The 26,471-nt window shown below is 43.3% G+C and overlaps 1 protein-coding gene across 9 annotated transcripts in view; it reads left to right on the plus strand.

Moving 5' to 3' along the window:
• TANC2 (tetratricopeptide repeat, ankyrin repeat and coiled-coil containing 2) overlaps positions 1 to 26,471 on the plus strand; it is a 195,997-nt gene that overhangs the window by 42,169 nt on the left and 127,357 nt on the right. For 4 of the 9 annotated variants that reach the window (XM_032091741.1, XM_032091740.1, XM_032091744.1 and 1 more), the window contains exons 4-5: positions 19,258 to 19,329; positions 22,851 to 23,030. The exons of 1 other annotated variant lie outside the window; for it this stretch is intronic. In XM_032091741.1, coding sequence (XP_031947632.1) covers positions 19,258 to 19,329; positions 22,851 to 23,030 — 252 coding nt within the window. The remainder of the gene's footprint in view (positions 1 to 19,257; positions 19,330 to 22,850; positions 23,031 to 26,471) is intronic. 4 more of the 9 variants (XM_032091745.1, XM_032091746.1, XM_032091747.1 and 1 more) reach the window with 2 other exon arrangements.

A 26,471-nucleotide genomic window follows, 5' to 3' on the forward strand; every position in this document is an offset into this window, starting at 1 on the left:
GTCTTCTCTTATTCAACGTAAAAAATGTATTTTCATATACAGTTCAAAGAGAATGTACACACTATCTTCAAAAGGAAATAATACCAATTTAAGGGATTTGTTCAGCCAAACAGTTGGGAAAGTGGGATGTCCTTTCCAGAATGTCTGAGGAAACCTTAATGATTTGTGTATCTGTAACAGTTTAAAAATCCAGTCAAATCTTTTAAGAAAATAAGGTTTATGTCAGGGACTTCAGAAATTTCATCTGGAAAATCAGTAAGAAATCACTGAGATGTCTAATAACTTGGGGGTTCTCTGCTGGAAGAGGCCTGGCCCCAGGAACAAACTTGAATTCCTTCCCTTAAAACAGGATTTAAGCAAAACCGATAATCTTATCTGTTAAAATGGATTTTTGGATTTTATACAAGCAAACTAAAAGGAATGTTTCTCACAACTCTAGAAACTTGCTAAGTATTGAATGTTTCTAAATAAATAAATGGTTTTAGAAATATTCAACACATGCATGTTGATTTTGCCATTTTACCTGAGCGTGTTGAATATACAATATGGTTTTTTGTCATCAGAACTTGACCTTTTACAAAAATAAGTGACATCTTCATGTGCAGGAAAGAGAATTTAAATGGAGACAAGTCTAAGCTAAATATAGCATCAGAGAATCCCAGAAAGGTTTGGGTTGGAAGGAACTTTAAAACTCATCCTCTCCCAGCCCCTGCCATGGGCAGGGACACCTCCCACTGTCCCAGGCTGCTCCCAGCCCCAGTGTCCAGCCTGGCCTTGGGCACTGCCAGGGATCCAGGGGCAGCCCCAGCTGCTCTGGGCACCCTGTGCCAGGGCCTCCCCACACACTGCAGTTTCCTAAGTTCTCACAAGAAGGAAGGGATCTTATGGAGCAGGATATGAGGCTGAATACTGATTCTGTGCTCCTCGAGCAGAACACTTTTGGGTATTAAACAATTGTGTACTGCTTGGAGACGTTCCTGTGTTCACTCACTTAGTGTGGTAGGAGCATTCCCAGACAAAATGTAAGAAACCCTACTGTAGTTAGTGTTTGTTAACCAGCTCCATTTTCATCACACTCTCCTCAGTATAATTAATCCCTGTTAGTCTTGATATGCCTTAACTTAAATTTCCGCCCAAGATGTGAGATTTTTCTATATCAAATTTTTCCCCAGTTCCTAAAGATAAATATTATTTCTATTCAGTGTTGCTTGTCCCTGGGAGTTGTTAATGCAGATTCTTGCAGTTGTTTGTTATATTGACAGATGTTGAATCCGTATTGCTCCGTTTTAGGATTATCTTCCAGGTATGAGTAATATTTTTATTTTTGAGGGATTTTTATGATCAGCACTGTGTATGTGAAGTGACTGCTTTTCCAAGACGTGTGTTCCTCTTGGTTCACATAAAGCATTTCTTGGCTGCAGGAAGTACCTGTACCAGGTGTGAGGGATGACTCTGGAATTCTCTTTTTGGAGTTGCAGTTGCCCTTCCTTTTTCCTTTTTTTTCCCTTAAGGAAGAGTAAATGTCTATAACTTACTAATGCTCTTAATGAAAAAATCATCTTTTCTTTGTGAGAGGATTGACTTGTAAGCTGCACCTTTTCAGGAGTTTCTCCTCTTCAGCCTCTTCTACTGCTTGCACAAACTTCTCAGCATGTCTGTGAGGACTATTTTTTTTAGTATCAGTTATATTTTTAGATAAGTCATGGATAATTTTTGCTAAAGCTTCCATCTATAACTGACCTATTTGAAGGAATTGTGGAAATTTTTGCTGCAAGATCTTTCTGAAGTGGAAGGATTTATGTTTCCTTTTATATAATTTTCTTTTTGAGGATGAGATCAGTATAGAAACCGACCCATATTCTCTTAGATACAAAAACCCCTCAAAACCTAAGCAAGTTAGGGACATGATTTTATTAGAAGCTTTGATAAGGTGTCCAGATCTCACCAGAACATACTCTTTGTCATCTGAATAGGTCTGAAAATCTTCTGTTAGGTGAATTCAGAATGATTATTAGCCATCACTTCTCCTCAGAGACTCTGTTACTGATTTGCTGATAGACAAAACTAACCTGTTTAACTGGACCTTTGGACCATTCTTAGAGTAAGAAATAAAGAATTACCACAAGAATTAATAGTGCATTTAAATGGTTTATTCATCATATTGTTCTTGTCTGCTTTGTAGGATTGAGTCATCCACTTACTCTTCTTTTTTAAAGTATTCCTTGAAGTTGTTCGTGGTGAAATGCTCAAATCATTGAGGTGTCAATGTTTTATTCCAAGGCATAAAAAGGAGTGGAAGGTATTCTTGGTTTTGTTTCTGCCTTGTTCATGTAGAAATTTGAGATTTGAACTGCGTCTGTATTTTTAATTACTACATTACACGAACAAAACTTGTTTGAAAGTTTACAGCATTGCTGTGTTATTAAATGCAGACACCTAGAAAAGCTTCAGGAGATCATAGTGCTAAAACGTAAGAAAAATTAGAATTCTGGGTGTGTAACATCATAGCTGCCTTAGTCCTGTCTGGTGATCCCCGTGGCTGATAAATGATCCCGAGCTTGGAAGTGCCTTCTGAAAGCTGCCCTGCAGGTTAAAAGCCCACTCACACCTTATAGGGGAATATCCAGCTATTCCTTCTCTTCTCTTTATTGACAGTTAAATAAAGTTAAATAAAGCAAGAACTTAGTGTCACTGCGTGTGCCCAAGACACATCCCTGTCCTTCCACGAGGCCTTTTGTCCCTATTGTTGCTCTTTGTACAATCATCACAATTCACCTCTTTCCTTGACATACTCGGAGAGCAGATCGTCCCTTCAAATAGATGGGAAGTGGTGAAAATAGGACTTCTTGTTCTCTGAAGCAACTCAGGGAGACTGTGCTGTGTGTTCCTGCCCCTTCAGCCCTGCGCTGGAAAGGCTGGGACAGGGGAAGGGCAGGAACTGCACCTGGAAGCACTTCAAGGAAATTAAGGCCCAGGGAGACAAAAATCAAATAAAACAGAGGCCAATTCCTAAGTACATAATGACAGCGAAACAGGCCATGTCATAATAATTTGCTTATTAGTTCAAGCCAGTTTTCTGAATTTTCTTTCTGTTTCCCTAAGACAAGTGTTTCCCATGCAAAGTGTTACAGCATGTTCAGTTGCAGAAAGGTACCACGTACGGACTCGGAGCTTTTGGTACTGTATTTTCTAAACCCACATTTAAACAAAACAAGGATGGCTCATTTAGTCATAGTGTGGGAGAAGCTTAAGCTGAAAGAGTCATTTTCATTTTACTAACAAATTGGTCCAATTTTTAGTTGGGATAAATAAATGCTTTGGATGTTGGGCATTTAAAAAAAGTATTTGAAAGTCCACAACCTCACTCGCACAGGCTGCGAAGTTGTGGCTGCCCCACTCCAGGAAGTATTCAAGGCCAGATTGGATGGGGTCTGAACAACCTCGTCTAGTGGAAGGTGTACCTGCCAGGGAGTGGAATGGGATGAGCTTTAAGGTCCCTTCCAACACAGACTACTTTATGATTCTATTCTATATTTTACTCTTGAAATGAATGTCTGTAACAGCTGAATGGCTCCCTCTGATTTCTGGGTTATCAGAAGAAGTCTCATTTTTTAAATTTTGCAGCTGCTTTCCAACAGGTCTGTGTCAGAATTGTAATTAAGGTGGTTGTGGATGTTAACTTTCTCTATTGATGTGCTTAGGAATTTCTTGTTAGGTATGAACAAAAAAATTAATGGTTAGCAAGTTATCAGCACATTCTTGATATAAAATCTTATGACCTAACTAGTGTGGTTTCCTTGTTCGTATAGAATTTAGCATATTTCCCTCCAGAGAGCTGGGGCACACTTGCCAAGGTGAGCTGTGATGGAAACACTGCCCAAATATGGAGGCTGGAGGCTTTTATAACTTGGAAACAGTTTTAGTAGAAAATCAATAACTAAAGGCTGAATTGTGTGTTTTGGCTGTGAGCTTCTTAGCAAAGGAGAGCAGATGGATGTGCCCCATGCGGAGTTCGGAGAGGATCTCTGAGCAGGAGACACCCGGTGCCAACACTGATACCCTTGTTGGCAGAAACCTGTGGGCTCATTGATGGCATTTGTTTTTCCCTAATGTGACATGGGAAGCTCTCTTGTGTCTCTCTGTCCAGCTGTATCATTGCTGTCTGTATTTTAATTACATAGGTAGGGTGGTTTTAAAATTAATGAATGAAATACACCATATAATACCCAAATGTTACTAGCAACACAATCTTTTTTACTCCAGATATTTTTGTCATGAAGTCATCTTCCCACATCAAAATTAAAAAAAAGGAAGGGTTGGTGGGTTTGATTTACATACTCAGTAAAGGTGTCTCTGGATAAAAGAGTCGCTTCATGTTAATAGAAACAAGGATGCTACTTTTTCTGTATGAAATAGGTGAGATTAATTGTACCCCAGATTAGAAATACCTGCCTTTTTCTAGTGACAAGTAACAGCTTTTGAGATGATGAAGGTACAGATCAGTGTCACTGATACCTGAACTTATTTAGGATTCATTCTGCTCCAGAATAACTCAGATGTTGGTGTGTATGATTTCTGATTTCCTATACATGCCAGGGAAAAACCCCCTTTGTACTTGTGTCTGAAATTCCTGGGCAGGAATGTCAAGAGTGTCTCTTGTAGGAATAGAATTTAAGTTAATAAATTTATAATGACAAGGGTGTTTTCTTGCTCTGTTTTTGTACCAGCTGCCAACACAGTAGGATCTTAATTTCAGTTCAGGCTTCCAAGCACTGCAGCAATAAAAATAAACACAAACATACTTGCAGAGGCAAAGAATTCTTTTTTAATTCTGCAGTTCCTCTAAGAAGTATTTTTGGCCTCTGACCACTGGGTTGGTCGTTTAGTTGGTTTGTTTTTGGTTTTTTTCTGTGGATTTTCATAACTAATAAGCAATATGGGGAGTTAATGTAGGATATCCCACAGGAAGACAACGGACCTTTACAGTTTGAAGTCTAATTATCACTGAATTACATGGTGGTTTGGGTTGGGAAGGGACCTTAAAGTTTGTCCAGTTCCACCCCCTGTGATGGGCAGGGCCACCTTCCCCTATCCCAGGTTGCTCCAAGCCCCGTCCAACCTGGCCTTGGACACTGCCAGGGATGGGGCAGCCACAGCTGCTCTGGGCAGTCTTTTAGGAAGTGCATGCATTGTCATGCACAGTCCCAGCAAGGGTCCATGCTCTGCTCCTAAAAAGAGGAAGTTTTTGCCATAAAAATGTAGCAGGAAGAGGTGGAGGAAAAAAGCACCAGCTTTTGGAAGGTGCTGAGGCATTTTGGCATCTCATTCGCTGGGTGGTGCTTCCCTGGATCCGTCTTAGAGCTCCCTCGATGAACCAAACAAATTGCTGAGTCCTCCTCTGCCAATGACCTTCCTCGAAGACAGAGGAACTTGGACGATACATGGATGGACTTAAGTATGTTTATGACTTGCCAAAGCCTCTTAAGTCAAATTGCTATTTTTACTTCATTAATTAGGATGTTTCCATATTGCAACCAGTGCTGGTTTAACCCCAGACAGATGGCTCTCTCTGTGGGGAGCCTGACAGTGCCCAAATACCACATACCCTGTCGCTGATGAAAGTTTTACTTACGTTTGCATCCCTTTTCCATTACAAAACCTAAAAATTCTCAGCTCGCACTTTCAATAATTGAGCAGCTGCTGAGGCAAGACACTAAAGTAAAACATGGAGTAATTGGCCTGGAGTGACTTTGTGTGGCAAGGTTTGTTCACTTTGGTTTGTTACAAACAGATAGTAATTCTCAACACTGTTAATTTAAGAAACTGCAATTTGTGAGGGACAGAGCAATGGGAAGGTGTTGGCTGTGGTGTGTTAGGAGAAGGGGAGAGAGCAAAGCCTAGAGCTGCTTCTGGAGAGACCCAGGGCTGATTCTTCTGCAGCTGTGGGATGTGGTGCCCGCCTGGCATCTGCTCCAGCATTTCCTGCTCTGCTGCCTTGAAGACGGTCTCAAAGGTGTCTGAGTTCAGACAGGAATAACCCTATAACCTGGGGGGTTTTTGTGTGTGTGAGATGTAGCTTAACATCTGTTAGTAATTTGAGCCATTAGTTTCTTCATTCTGGGATCATGTGGTTGGTAAATTTTAGTAGTTGTCTTTGGCACTGTGAGCAGTGTCCTCTCTCTCCGTTGAGGGGGGGAAAAGAAAGTGATTCCTTGCTGAAAATGAAACTGTTTTGTGGGATTCTTGTGGATCTTACAAGTAAATCCTTTATTTATTTGTTTTAACTTTGAGTTAATTTAGAAGGTCCTGCTCTAGTGGGCACAGTGGTTATGTAGGTCCCTTTGAGAGAATAAACGAATTGCTTTTGGGTTTTGCCACATGAAAATGAATTGCTGATTTGAATAGAGATACTAGGAAAAAAAATATATAGTGTATTTAGTGTATTTTCATAGAATCATGGAATGGCTTGGGTTGGAAGGGACCCTAAAGATCATCCCATTCTGCACCCCTGCCATGGGCAAGGACACCTTCCACAAGACCCAAGCCCTGTCCAACCTGACCTGGGACACTTCCAGGGATGGGGCAGCCACAGCTGCTCTGGGCAACCTGGGCCAGTTTTTACAGAAAATGAGTTGAGTTGCTCTGCCCGCTGACCTCACCTGGACACACGTGAAGGGCTTGCCAGCTCACAGCAACACCTTGTAGCGGGCACCTGCTGCACCAAGGAATGTCTGCAGTGGCTACTTCAAACTCAGGAGGCTGTTAAAGAAATGTTAAACCAACCGAAAGGACTAATTAGGCACCTGCTTACCAAAGAACTTGCTTTATCATGTTTTGTTCAGTATATGATGGATCTTGTGAAACCAGTTTAGAGACAGTTCTCTGCTGATTATTCCTTTAAAGTTCTGAAAGATTTTTGTCTTCTCAAAAGGCAGTCAAAATGTTGCCTCAACTTTAAGGTGTTTTCAAAGCAAAACCAGTTCTGTTGTTTTTTACAGGTGTACCCTGTGCTGGTTGGGGCTGATGCCAGGTTGTCCCCATGGGCAGGTTGTATTTGTTATCCCCCTTGAAACCCGGGCTGACTGTTGGTGTGTGCTCTGCTCACAGTTCACAGCTTCCCCCTCTATGTTCTTGCCATCAGTCACTGCAGGTGACTTCAGTTGCATCACGGGAATCAAAACATTCCCTTGGAAATGAGAAGTTTTCTTAGGCTGTAGACAAGCCCTTTTTTGTGGAATGCAGCTTGGGTGTCTGGGGCTGGGGCACTGGGTGATTTGGGCACTTTGCAGCCTGTGCTGTTGCTTCAATGCATTTGTGAAAACCTTTGTGTTTCCTTCTGCTGTATGGATTTACCTTTGGTCCACATTTCCTTATTGATTTGATCCATAAAAATAAGGGGAATAGCAGGTGCCTGAGGCTGAAGCGTTCCTTTCAGCTTGGGATGACGAGGGAAAGGTGAGTCATGCAGGTAACTTGTTCCTGGCAGCTCCTCATAAACAAGTCACAGAAGGATCAGAATTATGAAAAGTAAAGCCCCGAGTGACCTGGTCTAAATTGTGGTTGCTGTGAGTGGGAGGTGTTGGACCTGCTGAGCAGGGTCCCAGTGTAGGCTGCTCTGTGAGCCTCAGGCTCTGAGGTTGAGGACATACAGTTCTAAAATACTGCAGTTAGAAAACAAATAAAAAACCCTTTTAGGTTAAAAAAAATATTAACAGCATGGCTTTCTAAATTCTGCTATATGTGACTCAAGTAGAGGGCAAATGGAGGCCTGTTCAAATCAAACTTTATTTTTTTTTTGGCACCCTGAGTGTTTTCACTGTTTACAGACTGACATGGAGCTATAGAAAACGATTCAGGGATTGATTTGGTCTTGTACTACCAGGAGTAATAAGGAATCTGTAGACTGAACTGTGCCGCCAGTCAGTATCTCTCTGTCCTTTAATGGAGATGAATAAATATAATTGCTGGCCTCATAATGCCTGATGTCAATTAAGAAGAAAGGATTGGGTTTGGTTGTGTAACATACTGGAGTGTCCTGGCTAACCTAAATACAAGATGCAGCTATTGCAAAGACTTAATTTTCACTAATTGCTCGAGCAGCTGTGTGACTTTGCAAATGCAAGAAGAGTTAGGTGTAAAGACAATGCTATTTTTATGTAAAACCAGATCCACACCAACACTGAATGTGCACAAATCATTATTTTTCATTTTTCCTTGTTACCTTCTCCCCTTCAACTCCCAAGAAGCTGAACACACAGTAGTATTATACTATGTGTAGAATTTAGGAATTGTATGGATCTTAACCCACAGGGAAGCGATTATTTGGTCCTTATAAAACCAAACATGTATATCTGAAGTGGACTTTTTACCTGGATAGCGCAGTTTGCATTTAGCGTAGACTTCAAAAAATATTCCATTCCTTTTGGGTTGTGAATTCAGTGTGGGGGACAGATGTTTCTGGAGCCCTTTGGGTAGAAGTCCATCAAGGTTTGCTGCAAGAACAGACTTCTGCATCTAAATGAGGATTAATAAAATTGGGCTGTGGTCTCCAAGAACAAAAGTATGCGGAGGAGAAGCAGCTCGCCTGCCTGACTGCTGAGTGTGGTGTGGCACTGCAGGGAGCAGCTGCGATGTGGTGGCCCTTTAGTCCACTGCCTTTAAACTTGGACCCTGGGTTTCACCAGGGCTTTAATCTAGGCACTGATGCTTCAAGAGAGTGCCAGAATCACTGGAACTGTGTGTACAGAGCCAGCTCTAAAGGCAGGAAATAATTTGCAGGGGCACCTTCCAAACTCATCACCACCCTTCTCCTGCCACCTCCCAGTCTGAAAGCCCTGGAATATTTAGCCCACATCCAACATTTCACAGAATCCCAGAATGGTTTGGGTTGGAAGGGACCTTAAAACTCATCTAGTTCCACCCCCTGCCATGGCCTGGGACACCTTTCACTATCCCAGGGTGGTGCTCCAAGCCCCATCCAACCTGGCCTGGGACACCTCCAGGGACCCAGGGGCAGCCACAGCTTCTCTGAGCACCCTGTGCCAGGGCCTCCCCACCCTCACAGGAAAGAATTTCTTCCTAATGTCTAACCTTAACTCATTTCATCAGTTTTACACAATTAGTCTGTCTTGCTCTTCAATAGCTGCCTGCTTATGTGGAAGCACCACAAAAACTTAGTCATAACTTATTTAATCAGCAGAACAGCTGTTTCACTGCAAACTTTCATTAATAAATTTCAAAGTTTGTCTACAGAAATAGAATAATTTTGGCACTAGCAGGTTTATCTTGTGTATAGCAGTAATTTTTAAAGTGTAATTATTTTGCACGCTGTAATGCTATGCAAAACTTGGACTCATTAAATTAAATGCTCCACAGTCTCAAATTGAAATTGCTAAGCAAAACAAAGATAGTATGGACAATTTTTTTTAGCAGGTAATTTACATCTCATCCAGGTGATGGGGCAGCACAAGGGAGGCAGAACAGCTAATTAAGTGGTGATAGCAGAGGAAGATGAAGTGAATGTAAAGTCACTGTGGAGCCTGGGCACAGCATGATTACAAATGTGTTTAATGATACAGATAAACACGCAAGTGCCACATCATAGAATCACGAAATGTCTTGAGTTAGAAGGGACCCCTAGGGGTCATGGAGTCCAACTCCTAGCCCAGCACAGGCCACCCAGTAATCCCATTATGAGTGTTGTCCATGTTGGTGCTTGTGCTAATCCTGTTTCCCACATGAAAGTCAGACCGTGTTTTGGAAATTTGGTGGGTTTTGCCACATTACACATATGCTGGTTAAGTAAATTTTCCTGATTTACTTCCTCCAGAAGAGGTTCACAATTTGTCCCCGGTGGAATGCCACCAGCCATGCTGTGTCCTGCTTCCCCTGACTTTTCCTTTCACAGTTTCTCAGTATGGTGAAATTTTAGCTCACCTCTGACAGATTATGGGGTTGAATTTTGTGCCATCTGCTGTTGCCAGCTGCCGCCATGGTGGTGAGAAGCAGACAGAGATGTGAAAACAAAATGCTTTCACCAATTTTTAAATTTTTTCTTTCTTTGTCCGCCAAGAAAAGTGATGGGTTTTTGCCTTAAGGCAATTATTTTTTACTTTCAGTTATTTTATAATAATTTGCATTTAGGCTATTGATTATTTGCCGTATCAATAACTTCTTGTTTCTGATGCCATTTTCTCGCTCTGTAGGAATATTTATTTGTAGGTTTTTTAATCTTCTCTCTAACTGAGGAGGGATTTGTTTTGCTGCTGTGCACATTAATGGCATTATATGACCAGGGTAAACCTCCCTTTGCATTAGAGGAGAGGCTGGGCATTGATCCATGCTCCATGACTTGCATTTCTTTGAGGAGCAGGTTTCTTAGTTCACAAAATTCCCTTTCAAACAGAGGGCTTACTGGAATATCGATACAAGGTAAGTTCTTTGTTCCTAAAATGGTTTTCTTTTACTCTAGCACCTTTTGCCCTTGTCTGTGACTATTTCCTTCTCCTTGAGAAATGCTGGGGTAGAAGGGAATGTTCCTTACCTTCCAGGATATGAGGAATCCCCAACATCATTTTAATTGGCAAAAAATGTTCATAAGCCATCACAGGTAATGCACTAGTAGTAGATTGATTGTACCTCCTGGCTGATAAACTAAAAAAAATTACTATAAAGAGTTTCTATAATTGTATTCATTAGTGAGATTTATGTCTGGTCTCTGCAAAGCAGTTTCTGATCCTGCATCTGACATGGCAGCAGCTTGGACTAGTGCTGCAGCGACGGGGATGTGGCATCCCTGGTGTGGGCAGGCTTCCTCCGGGGAACCAGAGAGCACAGGATCCTGGAGTGGCTTCAGTGGGAAGGGACCTTAAAGCCCATCCAGTTCCACCCCCTGCCGTGGGCTTCCACTGTCCCAGGTTGCTCCAAGCCCCATCCAACCTGGCCTTGGACACCTCCAGGGATGGGGATTTACAACCTCTGTAACAGCCAAGAGATGATGCACTAATGCTTTGCTCTCCCTTCATGGGCTTCTTTAGACCTTTTTGTGTTGATCCAAACTAAATTCAGCATTTTTCTATACTTGGGATGAGCCTTTCGTTGTGGTGCAGTTTTCCAGGGTTAGCTTTGGATGGTGCAAAGTGACACCTAAAAATTAACGTAGGAATGCCTGGAATTAGTCCTATGGATGGAAATCTGGTGCTGGTGCAAAATGTTGCTGCAGATCCCTGTATTGCTTTTCTGTTTCAATCTGATCTTGGGTAGAATTTCCTCAATATTTAATTCTCTAAGCCCTGTCTGCGTGTGTTTGTAAATGTGTGCGGATCTATAGCGCTGCTGCTGCTTGAGAAGGGTCTGGGAAATCATTTTTAGAAGTAATTACTCATTCTTCCAGCTAGATAGAACTGTTAATCTCTCTTTTTTTTTATTCTCTAATAGCCCAAAGCAGGAGAGCAAGTGGTATTTACGATTAAAGGCCATAAACTGTGACTGTGTGTGTATCTGGGTAGGTTTTTCTGTTGCAGTGTAGAGCCACAGGAGCTGTAAGAATGAGGATTCCTGAGGATGTTTGGGTTGCGTTATTTCTACTGTTGTGTTTAGGCATAACTTCTAAAATTTAGTGATTTGCATCGCAGGAGATGTCAGGCTTGAAAAGGGATTTTGGTTACTTTTGGTGGAAATAATTTTGATGAAAAATAGTAATGTGTGTCCGAAAAGCATGGATAGGGCTTTCACTGGAGATGGGATTGAGAATTAATTCCACTGCAGTATGAGAGTGCAGAATGCAGCACAAGCTGCTGATGGAAAATAATACCCAGTGTTAGATCTGTGAGAAAACAATGAAATGCTGAGAAATGAAAGGTTTTCAGGTGGGATATTTTGGTTTTGTTTTTCCCTTACTTAACCTACTGTCATTTCACTGGCTCATTTAGACTCAGAACAGTAGGTTGGGTATTGGGAACATTCCTTCATCTGGGAAGAGCTGTCCAGCCCTGGCACAGGGTGTCCAGAGCAGTGATGGAGTCATCCTCCCTGGAGGGATTTAAAAGCCGTGTGAATGTGGCACTTGGGGACATGGGTCAGTGGTGGCCTTGGCAGTCCTCAGGGAACAGTTGGACTTGGTGATCTCAGGGGGTTTTTCCAACCTCACTGATTCTGTGTTTCTGCAAAGGATGGCCCCATCTCTCTTCTCTCGGTGCCGAAGCAGGGTTAACAGTCTCCTGCTGTTAACTGGTTTAAAGTGTCTTCTCCAACTGGTCGATTCTTCCCAAATTCCCAATTATGGGCATCTTTAACAAAGTTTCTTGTAAGATAATTCTCAGTAACTCCAAACTACAAATTCCGGAATGTTAGATCAAAACACAGCATGAGTTGTCTACGCTGCAGGTGCTGAAGTTTGGATTCCAAGATGTGTTCCTCAGGTTGGAGTTACATTTTTGTTGTGTGATATAATGCTGATTTACTAATGAAGAGCCTGTCACTTGGGAATGACCCCGTGGGCTTAGGGAGATTGCCTGGGCAGTGACAGTGGTGCAGGTTGCTTTTAAAGAAAGAAAAATTCAGAGAAAGAAGGTCCAGGTTAATAGTCTGTGGAGGCCACATACTTCATTATCTGTTAACCTCATTTATATTCTGGTTGTCTCATGGTTTGGGAACAAAAGGTTTTCATCTACATATCAGAACAAAGCTAAAAGCAGTAAAATGCAGAATGGTGCAGTAACAATGTTTTGACAAATGGTGCTCTGGGTGACTTACCAGCTCCTCTGAATTTGATAACAAAGCAGATATTTTATCTGAAATAAATGTCTTATCATTGACTCTGTTTTCCGTCTCCTGTGCAGAGGGATTGCTTTCTCCTCTAGAGATGACTCCTTATTGTGGGTGTAGGGAAGCTGCCCTTTATGAATTTAGAGCATGTACTTACTAATCACGTTTTAAAGTGCCCCAAGTACAAAGTGCACTTGTATTTTTATAGTTATGGATAAAATCCATCGTGTAATTTGATGAACTCTACTGGGATAACAGAACACTTGTGTCCTGGTCTTTGGGTGTGTTAATGAAGTGTCCCCAGTTTCTGCTCTCCATGAGGCCTTGCTATAGTCAGGACTCCCATAATTGTTCATAATGTTGAACATTTTATGATATTCCAGGTTATTTTCAAGCCATGGACCCATCTGGAGTCAGAGCATGCCCGTAGTAGTGGTGACTCCACATTTGCTTGCTGCTCCAGTGGCCACTGGGACTATATTTAACATACAATAAACTAAAATGCTTATCTGTATTAAATATATGTTGATTTTCCACTCTAGCTGAAGTATTTCAAAACACAGCATGGCATTTCCATTTTTAAAATATTGTCAGGTTATTTGCAAAAGAGAAAGGAAGTCTTGTGGATTCACAATTAATAAATTAAATATTATATTTATGAAAGCATTTCTGTGACTTCCATCTCACACTGTTTTCTATAATAAACTGTACACAGTGGTAAAGCTTTTTTTGTTTTATTAGGTGGTTTTTGTATCAGGGCAGGGATGTGATTGAGGGGAAAAACAACTGGTTTTGTGTGTGTTCTTAGGCACAAAATACAAATCTGCCCATCTGGTGTGTGGAGAAGTCTGGGAATTCGAAGTAGTTTATATAGCGTTAATGAATTATGTACAGAAATAGAAGCCTTGTGTGTCTTGGATTATTTGTGTGAACTATCAGAGCATCCAGGTGCTGCTCAACAGTGGCTGAACAGGAGCCCATTTGTGCCCAGGTGGGCAGGAGGGCCAAGGGCACGTGGCCTGTACCAGCCAGAGTGTGGGCACAGGACCTGGGCAGTGCCTGTCCCCTGTGCCGGACACTGGAGAGGCACCTCAAGTGCTGTGTCCAGTTCTGGGCCCCTCATGGCAGGACACCGAGGGGCTGGAGCCCCAGGAGCAGCTGAGGGAGCTCAGGGGGCTGAGCCTGGAGCAAAGGAGGCTCCGGGGGGACCTTGTGGCTCTGCACAAGCCCCTGACAGGAGGGAGCAGCCAGGGGGGGATCAGGCTCTGCTCCCAGGGAACGGGGTACAGGATGAGAGGAAAAGGCCTCAAGCTGTGCCAGGAGAGGTTCAGGTTGGACATCAAGAGGAATTTCTTCACATAAAGGGTTCTTAAACATTGGCAGGGGCTGCCCAGGGAGGTGGTGGAGTCCCCATCTCTGGAGGTGTCCAAGGAAGGCCTGGAGGTGGCTCTGAGTGCTCTGGGCTGGGTGACAAGGTGGGGGTCAGTCATAGGTTGGGCTTGATCTGGAGGTCTTTCCCAACCTTAATGATTCTATGCTAAAGGATTCAACTTGTTGGAAGGTGACTGGGGAGCTGGATTTTAATGATATGGTGATTAATAACCCAGGTCTGTGCTATAGTTCCATCAGTAAAAATACTCCACCCTCAACACCCACAACCATCCTCTGTACCCTGACACTCCCACCAGGGAGTTATTTTCATGGGGGTAAATGTTTCATTCTATTAGTAATTTAATGCAGTTCTTAAAAATTTTAATTATCATAATAATTCATATCATACTGATTTTAATCATAACACTGCAATAACGCTATTTCTAACCATATTGTGGTATTTTACCACAATACTAATTATATAGCAACAGCAATAAGAAAAATAATAATAATAATAGTTTTATAATGGAATTAACTGTAGCATAATAATAATTTGCAATGGTGGTGCATATTGTTTTCTGAGGCAGAAAAGTACTCACAAACTAAATAATCAGGGAGGACTTTTGATTAAAATAACTCTTTTCAGTATCAGACTCGGAGGAGAGGGCTCCCTCTCCTCTCCTGCTCTGGCTGGGGAACACTTTGCCCCTTGCCGAGCACATCTCACCCTGGGAGAGCAGCAGGCAGATCATGTGGCACGTGTCATCTCTCACCAGGCTGGAATCCATCGGGAATGCTGAGAACAAGATTTGCAACTCCCTCTCCTGCGCCGGCATCGCTGCGGCGGGTTCCAGCATCAGCCTCGGCGCCGGCCCCTGCAGCGGCAGTGCTGGCAGCTCCAGGATCCTCCCGGTGGGCTCCAGCCCCTGGAGCTGTTTGATTTATTTATTTTGGGGTGGTTTTTTTCCCCCCGTGTCTCTGTTTTGGGAGCACAATGGCAGTTGGGAGCCACATCTCCAGACGCTGTGCCATGCACACAGACCTTTCCTTCTGCAGGGATGCTGGGCTGGGCTGGAATCGGATCCATCCCTAACGGCTTGACTGGCTTTGTGTGAGTCTTCCACCTTTTCCAGATACAATTTTGATATGATACGGATTTAAACTATTGATTTATCAGCTCTGACAGTGGAGTGTGCTCTGCCAGTCGCCGTGAGAGCAACAGCACATCCGCTGCAGTCAGTTCCTGCTGCAGATTTCCCAGCATGCATGGAGCAGCCTCACCCACCCTTGGATTCTTCTTAAAAATTGCTTTGTCAGATCAAAGATCTTGGGAGATGTTTAGTCACGGTGTGGGTTTTAAAGGCCTTTTTAATTAAATAGGAAACCAGAAATACTGGGCTGCTGACACTTGATTTTATATGAAACTTGCTATGTTTGCCTTTAACGAGAATACCTGGCAGGAGGTGCTGACGGAGGTGATGCCAGAGGTGCTGTGGGATTTACTGACATCAGATGTGCTGGTGCAGATGCATCTGGCTCCTGTTTGCAGCCCCCTCATACTAATTGTGGTGCTTTGTGCAGGGAATTTGTTTAGGAATGCTGAAACCTTGGGATTTTCTTTCCCTGTCAGAGCAGTCAGTTCAAAGAATCCAGTTGTGTGCATTGGGGAGGATTTGTTGTGTCATTGGTTTTAATGGAGAACTGGTGGGCTGGGGATGGGGGGAGAAGAGAAAGCAGGAGTGTTTCTCAGACCTGGCTACAGCAGGAGAGGCTGCTCTCATGATCCTGTCACTAATCACGATCTTTGAGATCCTGTAATCTCTTTGTAACTGAGAGAAAGAGTTAATAGCCATGACTGCTTACTTTGTTCCTGCTACAGAATCAGGCACTCAGAAGCCTTGTTGAGTTTCTGACCCGCGTCCAGCATCCCAGATGGATGGATGCTGGACACTGATGAGACAGTAGCTTTCAAAAACTAAAATAGTGTCTAAGAGTTAATGGATTGTCTTAATTTTTAAAAAATACACAAAAGTTTTCTTCCCTCTCATGGTGAGATGCAAGAGAATATGAATTACTGAGTCAATATTTACTATATTATTCACTTTCCTTGTGGCATTTGACTATTTCCTCTTTTGCCTGTCAGCTTCTGTAAAGCTCCTTAAACAGGTTCATCTTGGTCTGTGCTGATCTTTATTTTAAATTAACTCGGATAGCTGTGTTCTCTAGCAATGATTTCACAACCGATTTACTTCTGGTGACCTCTTTTAGCTGTTGCATTGAAGGATTTGTCAATAGCTTCGATGTTTCACCGCATTGGCAATCGTTACAGCAACTGAGTTGATTGAACTTCAGGAGTGATACCGTCCCCAAATTGTTGTCTGAATAGTAGGGTCACGTCTATAAACAATAGCTATTGCTAAAGCAAATACTAGCGACTACCTAAAATCATGCATAAATAAAATAACTAGAGTGTGGTTGGGATGACAGAGTCCTGATGTGTGCACAGAGGCGGATGTAAATACGAGCACTTGGAAGTTCAAAAACTGTGAGAATTAATATTTCCTTAGGAAGAGTAATCTCCCCTTTTTTGTACGTACAGTGAGATAACTTCATAATTACGTGTGGTATTGTTCCCTGCTAACCTTGCTCCTCCACAATCTGCTGGGAGCAGATTGTGCTCAACATTTTGATTTGTAGTGAAGAGAAAAACCATTAAATAGTTCAGTTGTTCAGCTCTTAACTGTGGCTGTTCCTTTCCATCCTTGGTTTCCCCCAAGCTCCACCTTTGCTGCAGCCATATCAAATGCAGCAGCAGTTGTGTGCTGACTGAAGATTTAATATCTGCTGAGTCATCTGATTTATTTTTTCCTTTCCCACCTGCTAAATGCATTTTGGAAATTAATTTACTGTGAGCTTTCTTTACCCCTTAATATGTTGTGTAACTTGCAGGGAGATCCATCCCAGACTCTTGGCTCCCATGCAGCTGTTCCTCTTCTCCAACCCAGTGGCTTTGGCAGCCTGTTGTCACCATTTTGTGTCCCACCATTGGGTGTTGGAGCATTCTGGGGAGCAGGACCCCAGAGCTGCTGCCCCCAGCCCCCTCCCTTGGCCAAGGCTTGTTCTCGAGGCAAGGTTTGATACACCTAGGTAACTGTACAGCAGAGGTGTTGCCTTTCCAAGGGATCAAGGAGATTGATTCATAGAATTATCAAGAGATCTCAGGATGGGTTGGGTTGGAAGGGACCTTAAAGCTCATCCAGTTCCACCCACTGAGCCCCATCTAGCTGGGTGTCGAACACTTGCAAGGTTGATGAAACTTTCAGGGATGGAGTTTGTCTTTTGCTGGTGATCATGTGTCTTTGGATAAATACAGGGGTTTACTCCTGATTTTAATACTGGGACTTTCTTGTCTTTTGAAATGTTCAGTCCTTATAATTATTTTTCATTTGGATTTATGTTTGGAGCTCAAAATGTTTTCCTCATGACTTAAAGGTTGTCTGTGGGGGCTCATAGCCAGGGGCCATTAGGGATGATGAGGATAGTGATATCCATGTGCACAGCAATGGCCAAACCATACTGGGTGTTACCAGCGAAAATACAATCAGGACTCTGTTAATGCCTTTGACTGTAGGAAGGCTCATTGCAGCTAATTCCAAGAGGGCATCTCCAGGCTAATAAAAGCTCCTAAGGACACATCCCAGTTGCAGTTGTATTCGCAGTGTGACATCCTTCTGGCAACCAGAATGGAAAAGGGAACTGGGGAAGTGTCGTGGTCTGTGGCCTCCTTGGCACCTGGCAGCTGGTGGCTTATTGGGGCAGGTGCAGTTGATTTAAAATCAGGATTCTGGGCTGCTGTAGCCAGATGACCTTCATGTGTAGCTGCTGTGTCAGCAGGGAAAGATGCAAAGGTGACAGAAACGGCCTGGCTGGCATCTGTTCAAGGTGCCTGAGCATTGCTTCAGGGAAACTGAGGGCTGGGAGCATTTCACCAAGGGAAGAGGGAACAGAAGACCTCTCCTGGCCTGGGCTGTGGTTCCTCTTTTTTTGGGAGTGGGGGTAGACTGAAATTTTTAGTCCCCATTTTAGTTCTGCTCTTGTGCTGCAATTCACAACTTCCCATCAAGCCAGACATAGCTCACATGTAGCAGGAGTTGATAAAGTTAAATTACTTTATGGCATAACAGGCCCCTCCAACAAATAACTTCTGTAGAGCTATCCAGACATATAAATATATCAGAATGCAGATGCTTTTAGTATCATCAAAACACATCAATGCTAAACCAACTATTGAGTTTTTAAACAGCTATTTAAGAATTCAGTTATTTCAAAACTATTTTTAAAGATTTTAAAAGCTTCCCCTTGCCCTGCTGCAAGGGGTAAGTACTGCTGAAATGCAGCCTGCATTTGAAATCCCCGGGTTTGCCTTTTCCCAATCTGCAGAGCTGGGCTTCTTTTTGCTCTCAGCTGCCGGAGACTCCATGTGCTCAAGCATCTGTATTGATGGGTGTATCTATTGTTTCTAATCTGGTCAGTTGATCAATGAAAGGCAGCCTGTAATGAATTGTATAATATTGTACACAATGTCCCACTCTGCATTTATCCAGACGGATTTGGGATTTGTTAACTGTAGCTGCTTTCCTAAACATCTTCAAGAGGATGTAATAAGAGATTTTGTTCTTCCCAGCCTTCCTGGTTTTTAGCAGACAATTTTAAAGGGACACAATTTCAAATTTCATGTTTCAAATATTTTTTTTTCTTTTTATCTGGATCTCTTTATTCCAAAGCTTAATATTTTAATATTTTGATATAACAGTCCAAAGTGAAGGAACTCATTGAAGATGCACAATTTGGTTTTTATTTCATTCAGATGTCTGTGGGATCAATAGGAGCAAGTAAAACCTTCCTTCTGTCCCGAGGACCTCACAGATTTCATTGCAGTGAGCTGGGGCAAAGGTGGAACGAGCAGCAGAGTCAAGCAGCAGTTTCCCCAGTTTCAGTCTGCCAGAGGGACCTTTTGTCCTGCTGTTCCTCCGAGATAGGTGATGGGACTCAAGGAAAAGTTGCATCTGCCTGACCTGTCCACTGTGATGTTCTACTTGTGCTGTTTTGGTTCTCATGCAGATGGAGGGAACGAGGAGCCACCAGACCGAAGACAGGCAAGTGTAGACTCCCGTCAGAGCCGAGCTGGGCAAGGTAAAACCTGAGTGTTGTTCTGCCTCGGGGACTCGTCTCATTTGTTCACCTTTGATACCTCCCAGGTGTTGTGTTTCTCGTCAGCCTGTGTGACCTGACAGACTTTGTACCCATCGTTATTATCTGCACAGCTACCAACGTACTGAGGTTCACAAACCAGACAATCTTTGAGTGGCTGAAGGAGTTTAACCTAATTCCTGGTGCAGCACAGGTGGACCTGCAGAGCATGGTATCTGGGTACTGCAGCCAGAGGGACAGAGCGTTCTTCTGTTGGAGCTCGTGGTGCTGGAATTCTTCAGCACATACCAGCCCAAACCAGCACTCGGTTTCCAGGTTTCTACTTGCCTTTCCCTTGATGTCAAAAGGGGAACCTGGCAGGTTCACCATAACCAGGTTATCCTTCCCCAAGCCCTGGGATGCAATGGAGAAGGACCTGTGTGTACCTGCCTGGGGGCTGAACAGCCCCGTGTTACATCTTTTGCTTTGGTTTGTTTCATCCTGCAGGGAGAGGACAAAAGGTCCAAGGAAGGGAGTACTAAAAACGGGATTTATATTCTTTAAATAACAATTCAACAGACACTTTGGTTGAGTATCCATGACTCAGAGTAGGTTTGGTGGTTGGTTAATACCACACACAGCCCCATAATGGGGATCTCTGTCCCTGACAGCAGCAGCTGTTAGATCTGTGCTGGCTTACATGTCCTTTGAAGCAGCTTTACTTAGTTTTAAGCATTTTCTCCTTTGTGGGGGTTGTGAAAATGCTGTATTTTCATACAGCTTTCAAACTGAGCAGCATTTTTTGGAAATAGGGCTCTTTTAGGTTCTATGCCCATTGACTTACTCTCTTTGGGATTGCAGCAAGAATTTTCCGTTCATTTAGGCTCAAACCTGTTGTTGCCATGGTGTCCTAATGACTTACTATGGGGACATTTTTTCCAGAGCGTTGTCCTTTTTTGGCAGTATTCCAGTGTTGCCTGGGTGAAATGATTTTGAGTGATTGAAGCTGTGATCAGAATTAGGGGGATCGGAATTGGTAGTTAAAACCCTGAAGCTCTGTGAAGTGTCAACTGCTCTGTTCACATAGAATCTTTCAATTACTGTATTTAAATTTATTATTTTAAATTCTATTGTTTTAAAAGAAAGAAAAATTAGGAAAGAACCAGGGAATTTATAGCTGTACATATCCCATGGCAGCTTGCATACAAGGAGCAGTGCTTTGAGGTTCAGAGACAGTGGCTCCTCTTCCCACTCTGAGCTCAGATGAAGTTGTTGTTGTGTAACTGTGTGCTAGAGGCTGAGCTTTGCTCTGCCGTGGGTCCCTGGCACGTCCTTCCCTGTGTTTGGCTCATGTCCAATGGTTTCTTGTTATGGGACAGAGCAGCTCAGATGCAGCCGCTGCTGGGAGCTCCCTGCGCACATCTCTGCTCTCTCAGCCCATCTATTCTGGATCTCTGCTGCTGTGGGAAAGGCATGGGTTTTGGCAGAGGAGGAGGTGATTTTTTTTTTGCAAATCCTCGCTCAAGAATCACCAACCTGTACCTGTTCACTTTGGTGACTGTGACTGAAGGAACTGCAGTAACTAGCAAGAAGTTTCAGCGTAAGAGGGAATAGGAGGGGAAAAGGTAAAAAAGCTTCCAAGTTCTTGGAGAAACAAGCTTCTGAGCTAAGTATTTCCATTTGGATCAGAGGATGCAATTGTAGAGGCAGGCTTTCTGCAGCACAGGAGGAGAAGTGTCTCTGCTCTATATAGAAGCGTTATCTCTAACTTTTCCCAGCTTTGTGTCCATCACTTGAAATCTGTCTGCACATGTTAATGGGTATTTTTCATGATGGTGGATTAAGGAAGTTTATTATCCTTGGGTAAAGCATCCAGCTGAAATGAGGCAGTTGTCTTTCTGCTGTCTGACCTTCCACATTACCGTGTGTGATTAAGTGTCACAGTGTCTGAAAAGCTTCATTGGCAGGACAAGAGGAAACAGCTTCAAGTTGTGCCGGAGGAGGTTTAGGTTGGAGGTTTTGGTTAGGTTGGTTTAGGAAAATTTTTTCATGCCTGGCACCAAATGTATTTTAAAAACCCATCATGGGTTGGCTTTTTTGGATGCTAGTTTTGGCAGCGATGGTGGTCTGTCTTCCCTGACACTCCTGGTGAGCCTGGCCAGGCTGGCAGAGCCTGCAGAGAGCTCCTGGTAACTGGTGAGGGATGAGCAAGCAGAGAGTGAGTTATGTTTGGAAATGTCAAAACCAGTGTAGGTGTGAAGGGTGTCAGTGCTTATTTGGTTTTCCTGTAAAGAGCGATACAAAACTGCTGAGAGACATTCCTGAATTCTGGCACCAGGAATGGATGGATTTTAGCCATGGGTGCTGCAGCCTCCTAGAATCCTTCAGGAACTGGTCCAAGATTTTTGACAGTTATTTCAACATGGGTTTTTCCGCTGGTCATAAACAATATGTTGGGTTGTTCACATTGTAATTTGGATATTGGGAATACAGCTCATCCATTGTCTCCTCTGGTGTACCATGCATTTGGGGCTTTTACCCTTCTGTCTTATTCCCACTCTTGTCCATCTCCCTTTCTGTCCAGCAGACATTTTCTCTTTTAAGCGTACTTTCACAAGCCATTAAGAACAGCACAGCTATCCAGTGGAAATCCAGTAAGGAATGTCTTTATGGAGGGAAAACATCAGCAGGCAATAAGAGCTAAAATCTGTCTTGTTATAGTGTGACACAAGTCTGGCTTTCTCACATTATTGAAATGTTAATGAAAATGAGTGAAATATGAATGTTAACACTTTGGGTTGGTTTTGAAGATGAATTATTAGTTGTCTGGGTTAGGTTGTTCATCTTACTGACAAGAGTGGAGATCCAAGTGTCCTTGACTCCAGGGTTTCCATATCTGCAGCTAATAGGAGGATCCTTATGGCTCCTGAGTCTTGCTGATCCTGGAGCACCTTCCCTTCACTGTTCATTAATACTGATCACAATTAGCAACGTGTCCTTTTATTGTTCTATCTTCACTTGTTCTCATGCTATTCCATGTATTCCATTGTGGATCTGTAGTGATGCGACCCCCACGTGGGCTTTGTGTGTCTCTCGGGAGAGTTGGAGCTGGTGGCTGTTTTTAGAGGTGTTTGTGCTTACATTTTATTTGGGGTTTGGGGTTTTTTTTAGGCTAAAGGTCCTCCTATTGAAATTTAATTCAGCTGGGAGGTTTTTTATTAGAAACCAACAATCTAAAAACTATGGTCATTATATTGAAAACTGGTGACTCTAAGTCTCTGAAAGACAAATTAAGAACATTGAAAGAAATTCTTAATGGTTCTGCTGTTCATCATATAGAGAGGGTACTGAGATGCTCTTTCGAATTTCTTCAAGGGATGTGTCACGACTGTGCAAAGGCAACAAGCAGTTGGCAAGTTGGCTCTGTGCAGAGCTCCCTCCAACCAGCCCTTTTGGAATGATGGAAGCAGGATTCTTTCCCTTGCATTCTAACCAATTCATTTTTATTTTTCTGTCCCCATCAGGCACCTCCACAGAGAACGACTGTGCTTTTGAACCTGACTACGCTATTCCACCACTCCCAGTGACCGAAGGTATGCAGCACATTCGGATTATGGAGGGCATGTCGCGCTCCCTTCCATCCTCCCCCTTACTCACACATCAGTCTATCAGTGTTCGGCTCCAACCTGTGAAGAAGTTAACTGGTAAGGACTTTAATAAAGTTCACTGGGGCTTTTAAGGTCCGTCGGTGCAAAAATCTGAAAGAAAAAGCTTTGAACAGTTTCTGTATCCAAGTCATTCCCTTGTTTATTACAGCATCTGCTTCAGTCAAACCTGGGGATGGATTGGATTTTTGTGTTGACAGAGAAGTCTTTCTATGCTGAAAAAGGTCTCTCTGATTTACAAATACTCTCTAGTTCTTGAGAAATTTCTATCAGAGTGTGTTTTAGGTCCACTTTGTGTTGTGGTTTATGCACAGTGGAAGCATTACAGTAATTTTAAAGAAGTTGATGCTTAAATTTTGAATGTCAAGAGAACATCAGAGAAATTATGAACTTCTACAGCAACGTGATTTTTTCTTTTTTTTGTTCATGCATATGTTCAGATACTGCTTTGTTTATTTAACCTGTTAGGATTGTGGTTTGAATACCTAGAGATGGTGCAGTAGTGTGATTTTCAAAAGCGCTTGGAGTCCAACATCCGTATAAAAGCCTGAAAGAAGGTATTTCTACCGGTAACAGTTTTTGAGAAACTTGATTCTTGCCTAAAATCTGACCACACTCTGTGCCCAGCTTTAAGAATGATCAGCCAGGGTCCTGTGCTTGTGCTGAGGGAAACCTCCAAAAGGAGTTTTTACCAGATATAGTCTGATCTATGTGTACAAAAGGGAGCTTTGATGCACTTGGTGCCTTTTGTTTCCTCTGCCCTCTGGTGAAAGGAGAACTTGGAAAGGATAAGTGGGAGAGATTCTGAGTTGTGACAGAGTCACGATTCCATGATTGGGCAGGACTGGTCCTTGGATCAGACTGCTGGTTCCTCAAAAGACCTGGAATTCTAGAAGTGGCTGTTGCAGGTGGTAATTCAAAGAGAGGGATGGAGACTCCCACAAACCTCAAGGTCTGGGAGCTCTCTGGAGCCTGTGCTCAGAGCCACATTGCAGGTGTACCTGGTGAAGATGCATATTCCTCTGTCAGGGTGGTTTGGAAGTCATATGCCATGAAATCTAGACCTGAACAGGTTGGGTACAAACGAGGATGTCAATAAAATGCTGGTAATTGTTACTGCACAGAAGCAAGAGAAGAGAAGTGTTAGGCTTCCAGTTTTGTTCAGAGGTTCGTTTTGGGGTCACACACAAAACTTGGAAATGGACTGGGGAGGTGACTACATCTGTCTTGTACTTGCATACTTTGCCTTTTCCATATGCTTTAAAAATCTGTTCTAGCTGGACCCAGTCCCATATACCCGGCAAACCCCTGCTTATGCTTTGCACGTCCTTGTCTCGATGACTCCAGTGAAGCTCCCAATGCACTTAGAATTCAGGATGTGTTTCCATGCATTAGTGGAGAAGATTTTTTAAATTATAAGTTTAATTTACTGTTGATATTGTAAAATGAAGGTGTTTATTTTACATCCTCCTGCAGTCATGGTAGGAATTTGTTTGCTTTCATTAAGGTGACATGGAAAGGAGCTGGAAGAGCAGTGCTTCTGCTTTTTGTAGTTCACAGTATTTATCACATTTCCTCAACTATTCCTTGTTGTCTGTCTTTTACTTACTACTAATCTGAGAGATTTGGAAAAGAAAAATGTTCCTCCGTGGCAGAAAGAATCATTAAAGCATGGAATATCCTGAGCTTGAAGAGACCTGCAGGTATCATCTAGTCCAGCCCCTGGCCCTGCACAGACACCCCAGCAATCCCATCCTGTGCGTCCTTAGAGAGTTGTCCAAACGATGGGACCCTTTGCTACATAAAAATCTTTATCTTTCATACTTTCGTAGTGGTTTGGTCCAAAATACTCATTACTGCTTACCTTCTGTGAGATAAGAATTAGGAGAAAAGCAAAGCAGGCACCAAACTTGAAAGAATATAAAGAAGTTTATTAATAGACCTAAAATAAGGAAAAATAAAAGAGGAAAAAAAAAAAATCATACCACACCTTCAGAACACTTCTCCTCCCCCCACCTTTCTCCCTTCTCCCACTGACAATGTAAAATTCAACCCTTGAGATGTTCAGTCTGTTTACCACTTCCGTAATAACCTTGTTCAGTCCATTTAGGAAGAGGAGTCTCTCTTGCCCATGCTATGGAGAAATTACCACAACGAGACAGCCGCCCGGGTTGGTTCTCTGCTCGCATCATGTGAGAGTCCCCTCCCACGACCTGCAGCTTTTCCCACAACTGCTTTCGAGGGTCCAATCTTGAGCTACTGGGGTACAATTTTAAGGTTGAGCCGTTCAGAAACAAAAGTTCTCTTCACCCATCTCTGGGAGCATTTAATCTCTAAGAGTAGAGGCTCTCCTCCTTCCCTGGGAGCAAAGGGTCCTCCTCATCTTCATCTCTAGGACTATCTCTGGGAGCATCTCTAGGAACTGAGGTCTTCTCCTTTTCCATTTGGAGCAAAAGTCCTCATCGCTTCCATCTCTCCCTGTTCAAATTTCTCATGAAATTACAGCTGCTTCAGCATCTGCCTATCTCAGCGCAGGTGCTTTTGCTCTCAAGCACAAGTTGAATGCTCCACCCCCCATGCCTTCATGAAATTACAACGGGTGCTCTGATACATCATAGCTTTCCAACAGAATTTCAGCTTTAAGCATCTCCTCTTTCTCCTCCCTCAGGTTTTCAGCTCTTCACAGCACTAAAAGGGTTAATCTCACCTAGGCCTTGCAGCTGGAATGTCACTTATCGCTGTTGCTCACATGATCTTTGCCAGGCAGCAGGGCAGCTTCAGCTGAATCTTGGCCGCGCTGGAGAGGGGGAGCCGAGCTGCCCCGGCTGCCCACAGCAGGGCTGTGGGGGGTTCCGCGGGTGGCACAGGGCCCGTCGGCTCCAGGATGGCCGTGGCCCGGCCTGGCCCAAGCAGGGCCTGAGCTGGGCCCGCTGGCCCTCGCACGGGGCCCGCAGCCACCTGTGCCAGCACTGGAAACGAGACAGAGCTCTGCCCAGGGTTTGTCTGTTCTTAAGTGTGGATCACAGGTGGTCAAAATTTTAAGTGGCTTAAAAAATTGTCCATATTCAAACTGGCCATCTGATGGGTTCTGTCAGGTCACAGAGGAGCTGTAAGCACCCCTTTGCAAGAGCATCACTTCTGGGACTATGTTTTGGTTTTTTTAAACTAAAAATTTATGTCCTAGGACCATTTAGTAGGTACTCAGAGCAGTCTTCCAGTATCTGAAGGAGCCTACAAGGAAGCCAGAGAGGGACTCTTCGTCGGGACCTGGAGTGACAGGACAAGGAGGAATGGGTTCAGACTGCAAGGGGGGAAATTTAGGTTGCATATGCAGAAGAAATTCCTCCCTGTGAGGGTGGTGAGGCCCTGGCACAGGTTGCCCAGAGAATCTGAGGCTGCCCCATCCCTGGAAGTGTCCAAGGCCAGGTTGAACAGGGCTCGGAGCAACGTGGGCTAGTGGAAGGAGTGCCTGCCCATGGC

This window comes from Corvus moneduloides, chromosome 26 (genome assembly GCF_009650955.1).
Source record: "Corvus moneduloides isolate bCorMon1 chromosome 26, bCorMon1.pri, whole genome shotgun sequence".
NCBI lineage: Eukaryota > Metazoa > Chordata > Aves > Passeriformes > Corvidae > Corvus > Corvus moneduloides.